The sequence below is a fragment of the Malaclemys terrapin genome, chromosome 8 (assembly GCF_027887155.1).
Source record: "Malaclemys terrapin pileata isolate rMalTer1 chromosome 8, rMalTer1.hap1, whole genome shotgun sequence".
NCBI classification, from domain to species: Eukaryota; Metazoa; Chordata; order Testudines; family Emydidae; genus Malaclemys; species Malaclemys terrapin.
Window position 1 is genome coordinate 50,268,370 of NC_071512.1, and position 14,869 is coordinate 50,283,238.

Here is a 14,869-nt window from a genome sequence, read left to right on the forward strand (position 1 = left end):
TTGCTTAAATATATTTTTTATGATTTTGTAGTTATATTAACGTATTTACATTTGTGTTGTTTAAATAGTTCAGTAATTTGAATTGATAAGAGAGTAGAAGCTGATTTTAAACTTTTACAGATCAAAATAGAACAGCATGTTTTTGATTTTTAAAACAATCAGTTTGACTTTATGAAGGTTACCACTTATTTGTTTAATAATTAATAGGACTTTCCTGCCAATAAGGATTAGATTACTGCTGACTTGCTTTAACTGGTGATTGTTATAGTAATATTATGGTAGTTTCTATGTGGTATGCAAAGGTACATCTATGAATAATTTCATGTTTTGCTAATCTGCAGGATATAACCCTGTGGAAGTACTAGAAGGGAAGCCTCTTTCAGAAGTTTCCAAATACCATTAATATATTATAGGGAAATGGTCAGTTCCATTGTCTTAATTTGTCATTCTTATTTGCCTCTTGCTGTGTAAGCCTGCATTGTGCCTGGCAACTGTTACCTAGTGACAATTTCAGCTGCTTTAGCCATTGGCTGTGCTGTTGATTGGGGCAGAAGGACCGAGTCACCTTTCTGATAGTGAGTTCTTCTGCATCAGCTAAGGATAAAGAGGAGCAGCAGGCTCAGGTGCAAGCAATAATTTTGAGAGAGAATGTGAGGAATAGTGACAGCATCCATGTAACAGCCTCACAGTAAATAGGACTTCTGTATCAAGCAGTTCACCGTAGCAGCTGATAAGAATGAACATAGGTGAGAAACATTGGTTTATTGCTGTAGCAAGAGAATTTTTTTAAAAAGTAGTAATTTTGTAACAGATTAAATTACTTATAAACAGAGAGAATGAACAACTGGCAAGTGTTTTGGGGATGTTATAAAATCAAAAAGAACCTTCTGTACAGCATGATGGTGCACCTTGGAAAATTAACTTCAAAAGAATGCTTTCTATCAAACTACTGCATCAGAAGTGGAGAAAATGTTTCTTTTCTAATGAATGAAATTCCTTCAGAAGGACAATGAAGACTATCAAAAGCATCAGTGAGATGTCAGTACTTTTAAAGGGACATTAAACAAATGCTAATATAATAGCTACATGACCTTGGAAATCTTTTTATTTGGATTGATTCGTTCTTGTCTGCCTCTTCCTAATCTCAGGAATTCTAGGATTAAAGATATTTTTAGTATTTCTGGTTTTTTTTTAAAAACAAGACTGTGTACATTTAGTAACCTAGCTAATGGTCCTTGCACTAATCAAGCAGTTACTCAAAAATGAATACAGAAGAGGCTTTCTTTAACGTATGGCTGCTCCATAACCGCAAATACAATTAACAGGTAATGTCCAGCTATTAGAAGATCTGGTTTTTAAAGCAGTGATTTATCATGCTAATCGTCTAATAAAAACAGAAAGTCTGTGGCAGCCTAGAAGATGAAGCTGAATGACAGAATAATGGAGTAAACAATGGCAGCTTTTCTAGTCTGATCAGCATTTCATTAGCTTCACAGCAGAACGCAGATGGAAGTTTCTGTTCTTGTTGTATGGAGCTTGTGAAAGGATTCAGGTGTTGCTACAGAGGTGAGAAATATCATGGATATACCCATGAACTTCACTGTACTGATCCACTGTAGCAGATATGGCATTATTTCTGAAGAAAATTATTTTTGATCATCACTGCTGAAATGAAATGCAAGAAGGATTTATTTTGTCTGTGAGGACCTTGTATTGTGCTGCTGACATTGATAGTTATAGTGGACCGTAACTGTTTAAAAGAGTTTTGAATACTGACTTAAAGCTCCAAAATTTATGCTTACATTTTTCTGATTTTTAAGTGATTACCCATGATCTTCCTCAGTGTACAGGTAGATGTATGTTTTCCTTCCTGGGAGTCAGAGGACAAACCTGGCTTTCCCCATACCCTTCTCCCTCCAAATAAAATTCATTATTCATACACAAACTGTGGTGAGTCTATTGGAATTACCCTGGACAGAAATGTTTTCCTTACCTCTCTAATGAATAGAATATATGAAGCAAAGATCTCCTGAACAGAGCCAAAAGACACAGCACAATACGGTGAACTTTTCCTTGGTTTTCCAGACATTTTATGGTTTAATTATTTAAATGAACATAAAACATTAATTTGTTTCTAAAGATTGCTGATTCATGAAACCTGTATTGTATTGAAATATTTTCCCCTTTTTATTCTTTGTATTTTTCTTGCTAATTCCAAAGAACTGCCTTTCTCAGGAAAAAACAATCACAGAATTTTTTTTTGAGGCAGTTGACTTTTTCCTGTCTCTCCCCCTCCCCTGCCTTTTTTTTGTTTGTTTTTATTTTCATCTTCCACAAATACAGTAAAAAGAACCTGTTTTCTTTAGAAGTGCCTTGTGTTTGACAAAGATGGATCAAGAGCACTGGAGGAAACCTGTCAGTGGCCTTTTTTCTTCTTTCTGGCTTTTTTTCCCTTTCCTCAAAGCTAAGATGTGTCAGAGTGTTGCATTGATGCTGAAGAGGCATCAACAGCTATGAGACTGTAACCTCCCTGAGAAAAGTACTGGCCGTGTCTACAAAACGAGATCATGAGACTCTGAAGCAGAGTTTAGCTGATGTTGGGCAGGTCACTTGCTCACCGTAGCTCCGATTGCAGTGTTCCTGAATCCCAAACCATGAACCATTCCAGATGGACTGAATGGAGGACTCTGAACATGAGCAGTAGCATTGTGAATGTGTCTGAGCATCTCTCTTGTCCGCTAGGATTTGGCCACTACAATGCAGTCGACATCTGCATCCTTGAGACAGTCGTCATTGTTTTGCTAACATTTTTAATTATTGCTGGTAATTTAACTGTAATATTTGTCTTTCACTGTGCTCCGCTCTTACATCATTATACCACCAGCTATTTTATTCAGACCATGGCCTATGCTGATCTTTTTGTTGGAGTTAGCTGCCTGGTTCCAACATTATCATTGCTTCACTACTCTACAGGTGTCCATGAGTCCTTGACTTGTCAGGTTTTTGGATATATCATCTCTGTGCTGAAGAGTGTCTCAATGGCATGTCTTGCTTGCATCAGTGTTGACCGCTATCTTGCTATTACAAAACCTCTCTCCTATAATCAACTGGTCACGCCTTGTCGCTTGAGAATCTGTATCATTTTGATCTGGATATACTCTTGTCTGATCTTCTTGCCTTCCTTTTTTGGTTGGGGGAAACCTGGTTACCATGGTGATATTTTTGAATGGTGTGCTATCTCCTGGCTCACCAATGCTTATTTTACTGGCTTTATTGTGTGCTTACTATATGCTCCAGCTGCTTTGGTAATCTGCTTCACATATTTCCACATCTTCAAAATTTGCCGGCAGCACACCAAAGAGATAAATGACCGGAGAGCTCGTTTTCCTAGCCATGAAGTGGATGCTGCTGGAGAGACTGGGCACAGCCCTGACCGCCGCTATGCCATGGTTTTATTTCGGATAACCAGTGTGTTTTACATGCTTTGGCTCCCCTATATCATATACTTTCTGCTGGAGAGCTCTAGGGTGCTGGATAATCCAGCACTTTCCTTCTTAACAACATGGCTTGCTATAAGCAATAGTTTCTGCAACTGTGTGATATATAGCCTCTCCAACAGTGTTTTCAGGCTGGGACTCCGGAGACTGTCAGAGACAATATGTTCATCTTGTATGTGTTTAAAAGACAAGGATGTACGGGACCCCAAACCTAGAAAACGGGCTAATTCCTGCTCCATTTAAAGAAAACTGGGACAACTAATGAAATGCAATCTGACATTGGGTTTGGATAGCATTTGATACATCTAGAAATTTGCCACAACAGAAATATTTAGTTGAATAGTTCCTATGACATGAGATGTGGGTTTGGAAGTAATTCGGAATAAAGGAAAAGGTTGCTATTAAAGGGCACTGAAAGGGTACACAAATTATTATGAATATGGGTCTTGTGAAATTGTGTGGTGGTATGACAGAAATTTAACAGAAGATGAAATAAATCAATATCTCATATCTTCCGCAGGGCATGATATAACAGGCACTTCAAAGCAGGCCCCCCTTAGGATAAATTAGTGACTTATTAAATTTTTTTCCTTGTAGAGAAATAGTCATATATTATATATGTGGCAGGATATACAGTAGTCTCTCACATTAAAATAAACTTTTTTAAACACAGTGGGTGGCTCTCCATAAATGATATCAACAGAGGATGCATAATAAATGTTGCAATTTAACAATCAGCTGCACATAGTCTTTGCTTGTGTCTTGTACTATTTTCAATTGTAGAAATATCCGCTAAACCCTTTCCCTCCCCCCCAAAACCTCATACAAATTAAAGAAACGGATGGGTACACTTTTTGGATAAAGTTAAAGTTTTATTTTTTGCATTTCTGGTGCAGCTTCCACAAAGCCTGCTTCTCCCCCCCCCCCCCCATTTCCATTTTTTCATGCCCTGCACCCTGGGTTCCATTACTCAGAAGTGATTTAGTTAATGAAGGAGCCTGTCAGATAAACATAATTTCAAATAACTTCTTCCTTCAGAAAATTCTGGCTATTTTTACTAGCTTGATGATTGCATTCACCATATTCTAATAACTTTTACAAACTTTGTTCTCTGTATCCTGCTGAATTAGCACACAGTATTGATATGGTGTCCTTTAGGATGTACTAAAGCTTTTCCTTTAACAGTTACACAAATAATCCTAATGCAAATATGATAACCACACACAGCAGTGTAACATCACTGCTCAGTGAATTAAAAAAAAATTTTTAAATGGAAAATAACTTTTCTGTGGGGTCTGAATAGCTTACTGTTGTAGCTGCCAATCCTTTGTGTGAACCTAGCTTGCACTTATTGTATTTTTTTAAAAAAGAAAATGTAAAGTATGTGGTCTGTGCCTAATGTTTCATAGCATATGGAGTAGGTCAATTTTAAGTCTACAGGATTTAAAAAAAGAATTACTTGCTCTAAGAGAAATACTTTTGTGCAGTTATTAAATAGATACTTATTAGAGGAGGAGGTGGAGAGACAATTTAGTATAAAATACAGATAAGAGCCTCCGTATTGCCTTTTGTATTGCCTTTCAGGTTCACCGCTTAAATAAAATACTTTGCAAGGGCACTACATGTGTAATAAATTGCCTGGGGTTCAGATATAGTATGGCAGGTAGTGAAATATTTTAAATATTATTTTTGACCCAAGGTGCCATTTTCGCAGATGGTGGTTTGTTTCCTTTTTTAAAAAAAAGGCCTAACTATTGCTCCTCTTAACAGCTGCGCTATAGTTCCTTATTTTACCAAAATGCATATAATGAAGTTGTGCCTATGACTTTTCATAATGGAAGTCAACCCTCTTTGCACACCAATGGTTTGACTACAGTAGTCCCTTTAAAAATAAAAATGTACGCATTGTTTTATTGAGGTGGTTCTGAACCCCTGTACATTTTTAAAACTGTAAGAAAAGTAAGAAAAAATAAAAAGAATAAAGTAGTATTATGTATATCAAAACCAGACTTGGTTTTAGTTCCCTGATGTTATTCTCTGTTCTCTGAAAGTCCAAATGGGTGACAACTAAGGAATTAGAATTAAAAAAAAAAAACAACCAAAAAACTTTAATTATTATTATAATTATTTTTATTGCTTTCCCTACATCATATGTCTGTCATTGTTTCTAATATTGTGTTGGTGAGGCAGGTTTAAGTGCCACTTGGAACTTTCCTCTAGTCTAGCTAAACTTATTTGGGGTTGATAATTACCCCAGATTAATACTCCAGATATAATTTGAGAGGAATTCCTTGGTACCTTTGTCTTTACCTCGTATATCTCATAGTTGTTTAGACAGATATTCCTATTCCTTCCCTTCTGAAGACAATGGGTGAAATTTTTGAAAGTGCTTAAAGTGGTTTGGTTCTATTTTTAAAAGAGTTTTAGGCATTTTGGTGCCTTCGTCTCATTGAAAGAGAGTGAGATTTAGGCTCCTAAGTGTTCAGGATGGGTAAAAATCTATTTAAAAAGAACTCAAAATAAGAGTTTATTTAAATTAATTTTTTATTTTTAAAAACCTTTTTAAAATGGCTTATGTTAAGGCCTAAATTTACTATAATCTATTAAAATAATTTAAATAAATAAAAGAAAAATGCTGCTTTAATGAGCCCTCCTCAAATTTTAATGAGTTAATGAGTTCAGCTTTTTTTATGATACAGAGAATCGGGGGGATTCTCTGAAACATCTCTAACTTTTGCAGTCAATTAAGCTTTATGAAGTCACAATACCGCATTCAGTATTTATATTATTTTTAATCTTTGCAATTGAGTGAATGCTAGTATTTACATTTACTTTCAGTTTCTGCTGAGCAGAAAAGCTTTTGCCTTAATTACTTTTGTTTTCAGTTTATCTAGCAGATGAAGAGAAAATATTTTCTTCATTTGGACTAATTCATTCAAAACTGAGGAACCAACCGGGAGTTGAAAAAACAGGAAAACATGTTTTCATCCAATATATGAATAAAAACCAGGTGTGAAAGAGAATTAAATCTGTTAAGTCTAAAAGTTGAAGGACAAGAGGCCAGATTTTCAAAGGTATTTAGGTGCCTAAATATGCAGATAGGCTCCTAGTGGGATTTTGAAAAGTATCTAATCAGGCTAGATGCCTATAAGCATTGTTGGTCCCCAGATACCTTTTTTTTTATTTCCTGGTCACCATAGGCCAGATTTCCAGTCTGACAATTCACTAACTACAATGTATACTTCCTTTGTTAAATAAATCTGTATTCAGCACATTTAAGGTAGTTTTATTTTATTGATTAACAATTTTTAAATGTTTTTCTTGTGCATTTTCAAATTAGTTCCAATTGCCATCCAAATGTAAATCAACATAAATCCGCAGTAAAAAATTAATAATCTAGTAAATAAAAAATGTATCATTAACCATTTTCTAATAATAAAAAGGAAATAATTAAGAATATGAATAAATGTATGTTAAACTATAGAATTGTTTAAATAAGTATGTATAAATACAGGGTATTCTCCTGTTAGCAAAAAGTACCACATTTAGTATAAAGGTTATATTTATTTGCAAATCAATATGTTTTAGTGGTTGTACCAACCAATGAGAACAAACCTTTCTTTAGGAAAATGGCTAAAGTATAAATGCAAAACAGGGTTAAAATCAATGATTTCTTGCTGATGTAAATAATGATTAAAATTGGTGATTTAAATCAATCCATCTTGTAAATGCCTGAATCATTTTTGAAAATGGGATTAAGATCCTTCTGAAAATTTTACCCAGTGGATATTTCATAGCTATCCCCAACTGTTCTGTAGTGCATGGAATCAAGCTTTGGTTTTCACGCTGCAGCTAGTTTTGCTAAACTCTACATGGTGATTATTTCACCTTTTTGGGGAAGTGTAACCTATTTATTGGCCTAAGACCAGTCTGTGCCCACATACTCATAATTCAGCTTGTAGTTAAGGCTGCCTATGGGAGGGTGAAGTAGCAGTATGCCAGTCTCTCATGAAAGAAGCTAATTTTTAAGGTAAGAAGGGGGAGAACTAGAGTACCTGTCACCAAAGTCTCAAGTTACTAGTTTTGGTATGCATCACAGTGGTTCAAGTCTTAAACGTGACTTGAAGAGGGTCTTTGCCTCTTCATTTTTATTTACTCATAGTGTAGTATTAAGATAGCTCTAAAGGGTTTGATTTCCAAAATAAATGAATGTTTGTGGGTTTTTTAATCTTCAAATATCAACCTTCCTTAGGGGACCCGAAGATGTGGTTTGGGAGATTTTACAGCACCTACCTGAAAGGAAAGGGTGAATGTGTAGCAAAAGAGCCTTTCTTCCATTTTTTTGTTAAGTGTTTGAGTTCAATAGCTGCTAAGAAAAACAAACAAGAAATCAGTTTGAGTAAAAATCACTCCCTCTGAATTGAATAGACGTTACTTGTTTGGTATTTGTGACATGATAATCAAGCTATATCTTGAGTCATCTGCAAAATTTGTTAAGTGAAACATGATAGACAAAACCTGAATGTATAATGGAAATAAATAGGAAAAAAAAATATTTTCTGGCAGTTTTAGTTACAATATAAAAATGTAACAAAATCACAGATTAACCTCTTTTCCTTAGTAGGTTACCTGTAATTGTGTGTGGTGATATTAAGCAATTTAACAAACCTCTTAAATCACTACTTTGGCTCAAAATGCTTTCTGTTATTTTTAACATCTTTTTGATTTTCTCTAAATCTATTTTTTATGAGTCATTGTAACTGAAAAAGTGCCTGATCCATGGGACAACTATATAAGGACTTGCAGGATTGGTATCAAAAAAAAGTTTTTCTTCAGATTTACTACTGCTTTTTTAACTAGTTTGCCTACTGTTTACCATCATTTGAATATGCAAAAAATGTGTGCTAGCAATGTGACTCTTGCATTTGAGGCTTTGGGTTTTTGATTATGATGCTTATCCAGCCCTTGATAATTATTTCCATGGGTGAGTAGCTTGCATATGCTCTGTGAGCCTCTAGGGTATCACAGCTACAATAAAGCTGCTTTTATTCCAGAGAATTTCCTCTAGCTGATTTCATCTTTTTATGGCTGCCTAATCCTACTCCATTCTCAGAAGCAGACTTGGATCCCACCCAGCCTAAGTATTCTATATAAAACTAAAGGTAGGAGATGCCCTGAGCCTGGTCAGTATATCCCAGATACGCAGGAAATGGCAGCCAAGAAATAAATGACAAAGCTCATTTAACTATGTTCTCTGGCTTGTCCCACCTGTGTCACCCATAGCAGCTTCATAACTCCATGCTCTTCAATTGGATACTCTTCCCCTTCATACTCTTCTCTGACCTTCCTGATCAACGAGCCCTATATGTGACCTACTGAAGTTTATGGAATCCAGAAAACTGCATAACTTCTCTTCTAAACAGGGCCATATGATCTAGATGTGCTATTGTTTTCTTGAGCTTAGAATGAAATCTTTAAAAAAGAGAAAACATATTGAAGGTTTGCTTGTTTTCTTGAAGGACAGTTTCCAGTTATGCAATTGGAATTCCACTGCAGCAGTGACAAGTTGGGGAAAAGCAAATTACATATTGCATAGATATTAACTGGTAAAAAGTGTTTAATTGACCCTATACATACTGATGACTAACTGTGGGTACTATTTAATAAGGTAATAAGAGTTAAGTTATTCCGCAAGTTACAGAAATGTCTTAAAGTTGAACAAATCTTTTACTTTTCAAAAAATAATATTAGGGCTTGTCTACACTGGCAATTAACAGCGCTGCAACTTTCTCGCTCAGGGGAGTGAAAAAACACCCCCCTGAGCGCAGCAAGTTGCAGCGCTGTAAAGCTCCAGTGTAAACTGCCCCAGCGCTGGGAGCTGTGCCCCTGGTTGAAGTGGACCGCAACCACACAAGGCACTTTAAAGTGCTGCCGTGGCAGCGCTTTAGCATTGCCAGTGTAGACTAACTCTTAGTTTAACAAATTTTTACTATAGCACCACAGGTGCGCATGATGGTTTACAAATCTAGGGACTAATTCACTTCTGCTAGCAACGCCCTCACTGCAAGCCACCTTTGTGCAAATAGCAGTGAAGAGGAAAGTTCTTTTGCATGTGAAGCCAGTCTTATGTCATATAAGGGCGCAAAACCTGGCCATACTGAACTTCTGTTTGGAGAGCTGGTGCTCCACCTATTGATGCTACAGCAGAGTGTATATCAGGTGGTTTGCCTTTGCTTCTTGTCCAACAAGCAGAATCTGTGATACTTACCTCCCCATTCCTCTTCTCAGCCTTTGGAGAGATCAGTTGTGGGAAAGAGTCTCTAAAGGCCAGTTGCAGGAGGGGTAGGTCAGAACTCCTTCTGAATACACCCATGTCCCCACTCAATGGGAGATCACTTTGTTTCCTTCTTTCTGGTCCCTGCTTTCTCTTTCTTATAACAGTTACATGAGTTTACTGCAGCCTTAGGCTGCAGGAACTTCTGTGTTGGAGTGGAGTCGGGAGGGGTGGATATTCTGAATGCTGGATGGGAGTAGGGCATTCATTTGCTTATGTAGGTCCTGGAGATGGGGCTGCTGTGGAGATATTACCTCACCCACCATGTCTTGGAATCTGTCAGACTGGTTGCTGAACTTTCTAACTCGTGAGTTAACAACCAGTAAGTCCCTTACTGCTATGTGCCAGAATATTGGTCAAAAGCTGGCCTGTAAAGCAAGCATGGCTTTCTATAATTTTTATTTTATTTTTAAGTTTGCTCCTCTGAAGAAGGGGTTCTCTAATAAAGGAATTCTCTGTAAGGTTTGCAATAAAGGTTTTTCTTTTCCTTAGCATGCATTGGAGGATTCCACTGTAGGCTTAATTCCTTTTGATGGACAAAAGGAAGTACAGTAGATATTTCTTATGTCAGTCAGGCAACTGCCCAATTTGTCTCATGTCCTGATTTTCCACAAAGTCTCCCAGTATGATGATCTTACATTCTTGCATGTGAAAACCAGATTAAGGAGAAAGCTCTGATTTATTTTCTTCTTAAATTTATTCCATTGTTGCAATTTCTATTTCTTTGTTAACTATAAGTCACATACATGTCTTGTTAATGGAATACTCCTCACTTCCATGTGCCTACAGACCTTTTGAAATAAAAATAAAATGTAGGAAATAACAGTACAAATATTAACCAAATAAATCAACATGTCCAACCAAGTCATAAAATCAACTTGGTTAATAAAATGAACATTAAAACCCCTCCCTGTGCCATCAGAATGCTGGAGTACTCTGAAACATTTTAGGAAATGGCCCACAATAATAAAAAATTAGCTGCTAAAGCAAAAAATTAGAATGAAAAGGTTGAAATGAGGACATGTCCTGTACTGCAGATTAAGCAAAGCAAAATTGCTTACATTTATGTATAAGATTCCCCTTGTGCAAATGTGTATAGATTGCATATATTGTGCCATGGTGTTTGCTATTCCATTTCTCCTGAGTATTTGTATTGGTACTTTGAATCTGATTTTACATTTAGTATGAAAGAAGATATGTGAAGATTGGCTTCTGCTTAGGTGCAATTGATGCCTTCGAGGGTGAAAAGGATTTGAGCCTCAGAGGGGAGAAAAGAGTGGAAGATTCTGTCAAATCACTAGTGAATCTGAGAGTTAGACGGGAGTTGCTCTTTAAATAACATCACATCCTCCCTTCCTTTCCTCTAACACTGCGGAAATCCTTCTGTTAGTTGTGATCAAGGATCCCTGAATTTTTGAGTGTTGAGGGAACAGAGTCGGGGAGAAGGGAGAAAAGCACTGTACACAACAGAACTTTGTTCTCCAGCAAACCCATCGGAAAATACAGGCAAGAATTAATGCTTACCATTTCACAATTAATTCCTGTGGACTCCTGGTGTAGAACTTCAAACTCCCCTCAAGGGGTAGTTTGTAGCACAGATGGGATGCAAGGACAATGCAGCTTTTTCAGCCAGGCTGTTTTAGGAGGTAGGGGGAAAGTTGGACAAAGAATGCCACAGCCTCCTATAGATTCCATGAGATCAGTGTGATTTTTATTAGAACTCAGGACAAATGCAGACTTGGCCCTTCTCTGCAGTGCCAAACCCCATCCACTTGAGAAGAATGTGACACATTCTGAGGCAATACAAATATATGGTTACTTAAGGCATGCCCACATTTTGATTGTATTGTTTTTTCTTTTCTCCCCTTTGTTCTTGTTCCCTTCTATAAATATTTAATTTGAAAAGGAAGATCGAGATGAGTGAATATTACTGAAATTGAATGAATAAATTAATGAATTATTGTGAGCATCATGGAAGAGGTCAGTTTTCAGGAGACATTTAAATAAAAAGTAGGGTAGGGTGTTCCATGTGTTGGTAATTGCATGAAAAAAGGCATGGACCTGCAACTATGTTGAATTCTCATACACCTCAGATGTGAACCTCTTCAGATACCTGCACCCAGTTATAGGAGTTTTTTTATTATGAGTATGCAACCTTTTAAAGTATTATCCAATTTGTGTGTTTATATTTAATTTGTTTTTTCTCCAGACTTTGCTTCTGGCAGTTCCCCTTGTTTGACTTCTAAGTTTAGAATTGTAAACGGACAAATGATATTTTTCAGTGAATAGGCAAATTTGTCCTGACCTATGAAAGGCATGTAGGGTACCCACAGGGCTTGGAATGTTTATTAACCAATTAAATTGTTCATTTTCCTGTTAGCTATTTTATTTTAGGAGAATAAGTAATAGGATTTGTGTATTAAGGCAAAAAAATTAACAAGTCTACAACTGAGCTGCTCTTAATCTCTCGCATGAATTTATTGCAGCAAACAATTTTTATATTTGAAAGAATTCATTGCAGTAATGCTGTTGGGCCAAATAGTGGCTTCCCGTGGGTAAACCCTCTGGGGCAGGAAAATTGTACAAATTCTTAGTTTGTGTTAATACAGTTGAGGGTACCATATTTTTGTTTTGGTTCTCTTCCCTGTTTCAATCAAATGAATTCCAAGCCCAAATTACGTGTCACCTTTTGGCCATGTCGCAAATTCGCTGGGTCTGTGTGTGTACCATCTGGCCTGCAGACTAGAAAGTTGAGGCCAGGCCCAGCACCAAAGGCCCCTTGATGCTGGTGCATCCTTTGACACCGCCATTGTCTTGGTGGCCGATCCCATCATCGAGTTCAGTATCAGCCTCGGTGCTGATGCCTCTCCTGGTACCATGTGGCAGTGTCTCCTCTGATGCTGCTGGTGCTGATTCTCCACTCCTCTTTGGCACCAAACTTGCCACCTTATTGGGCTTCAGATGAGTCTGACCATCAGTTTGCCTCATCGGGGCTGGCTCCCCCATTGTCACCACAGAACCTCTTGGTAAAGGGAATTCATATCTTCCTGTATCTAGACGATTGGTTATTGAGGGGCAAGTCCAGAGAGGAAGTCCTCTCTTTTGTTCACATCACTCTACATCTACTTAATCATCTAGGACTCATCCTGAACCTGGGAAGGCAACATTGGTTCCAGCTCAGTGAATCGAGTTCATTGTGGCCCAGATAGACTCAAAAAGTTCCAGATTGTTTCTACCGACCAAGTGATTCCAGGCAATCTACTACCTATGTTAGAGCTGCAGTCTCATTCCTCAACCACAGCTCAGGTATATGCGGGCTGTGGTTGCAAGGCCACATGCACGCAGGTAGTTCAATATGCCAGGCTGCGCCTGCATCCTATTCAGATGTGACTGAAATCGGTCTGTCTCTTGGACATGCTGGTCTGACTACCTCCACTGATGCCGGTCTCCTTACAGGGTGGGCGATTCAGGACAATGAGTGCCAGGGTGTTCCTTTCACTTGGCCTTCACTGACCAGGACTATAGTCGCTGATGGCTCCTTAATAGGGTTGGGGAGTCCATCTGGATTTGCTGAAAGTTCAAGGCCTGTTGTCAGAACAGGAAGCTTCTCTGCAGATCAATGTCATGGAGCTTCATGCTATCTACAGTGCCTCTCAGACCTTTCAGGATCACACTGGGGCTCAGCGGTTCTCATACTCACTGACAATGCCACCAAAATATATTATGTGAACAGGTAGCAGGAAGCACACTTCAACCTGCTTTGTCAGGGGACAGTCAGGTTTTGGCAGTTTTGCACTGGGGGAAATATTATGCCCATTGCCAATCACTTGTCTGGAATCCAGTCACCTGATGGATCACCTCAGCAGAAATTTCTGTCTGAATCACAAGTAGTCTTTGAAGCTCAGGGTCCTGCAGTTGGTCCATCTTTGCAGTTTATGGTATCCCAATGATCGATCTGTTGCCTCTCATAGCAGACAAGAAATACTGGCTGTTCTGCTCCCAGGGATGTCTTGGTCTGGGCTCCCTGATGGATGCTTTTCACCTGCGTTGGGAATCAGCACTCCTGTTTGCCTTGTCTCCGATTCGGATCATCCTGCAGGTCATTTTCAAGCTGAAATTGGACCCTGCCAAGCTTATTCTCACTGCTTCAGTGTGTCTGAGACCTCCTCGCATTATTGGTCGGCCCCCCTGTCCCTTCTTTTTCATCCTGACCACCTAACTCAGCATCACGGTCAGGCTTGGCTGCCTGTATCTCACAGCGTGGATGCTGCATAGTTAGATAAGGAGAAAGGATGTTCAGAGGTGGTCTGGGGCAGGTCTTGCTTACTAGTAGAAAGTCCTCCACCAAGGCTGCCTATTCAGCCATGTGGAAGTGGTTCTCATTATGGTCATTATCCTGGGAAGTTCAACCAATGCTGGCTTGTATCCAGGACATCTTACTTGGAGTAATTGGTTAACACCTTCAGTCTTTTGGTCTTGCACTTAGTTCACTGAGAGTGCACCTGATGGTGATTTCAATCCATGGGAAGTCAGTGTGTTCAAACCCCATGGCGGTGAGGTTCTTGAAAGGAGTCTTTCATCTCCACCTATCGGTTAGAGAGCTGGTTCCCTTGTGGGATCTTCATATTGTTTTAGTGGCTCTCATGGGATCTCCATTTGAGCCTCTGGCAACTTCTTCTTACTCTCTTCTGTGTCAGAAAACTGTCTTTCTTGTGGCAATAACATCTGCAAGGAGAGTGTGCGAGTTGCAGGCTTTGATGGCGGTGAACTCCTTACATGCCTTTTTCCAAAGACAAAGTAATCCTGCAGCTGCACCCTAAGTTTTTATCTAAGGTGGTTTCCCAATTTTGCTTGAATCAAGTTATATATCTGCCAGTGTTTTTCCCTAAGCTGCATTCAACCCCAGAGGAGCAGTGTCTTCACACATTAGATGACAGGCAATGTTTAGCTTTTTATCTGGAGAGAACTAAACCTTTCCATTACTCGCCTTGTCTGTTTGTTTCATATGCAGCTCGAATGAAGGGCCAAGCAGTCTCTT

The 14,869-nt window shown here is 38.3% G+C and overlaps 2 protein-coding genes across 4 annotated transcripts in view; both read left to right on the top strand.

Moving 5' to 3' along the window:
* RABGAP1L (RAB GTPase activating protein 1 like) overlaps positions 1-14,869 on the top strand; it is a 553,255-nt gene that overhangs the window by 241,577 nt on the left and 296,809 nt on the right. The gene's annotated exons all lie outside the window — the stretch shown is intronic.
* On the top strand, positions 498-4,409 carry GPR52 (G protein-coupled receptor 52). Its single transcript, XM_054037878.1, has one exon. The coding sequence runs from the start codon at positions 2,595-2,597 to the stop codon at positions 3,738-3,740; it is 1,146 nt and encodes a 381-aa protein (XP_053893853.1). The 5' UTR covers positions 498-2,594; the 3' UTR covers positions 3,741-4,409.

Coding starts and splice junctions, on each gene's coding strand:
- GPR52 (XM_054037878.1), top strand. CDS start 2,595: ATGTTGGGCAGGTCACTTGCTCACCGTAGCTCCGATTGCAGTGTTCCT.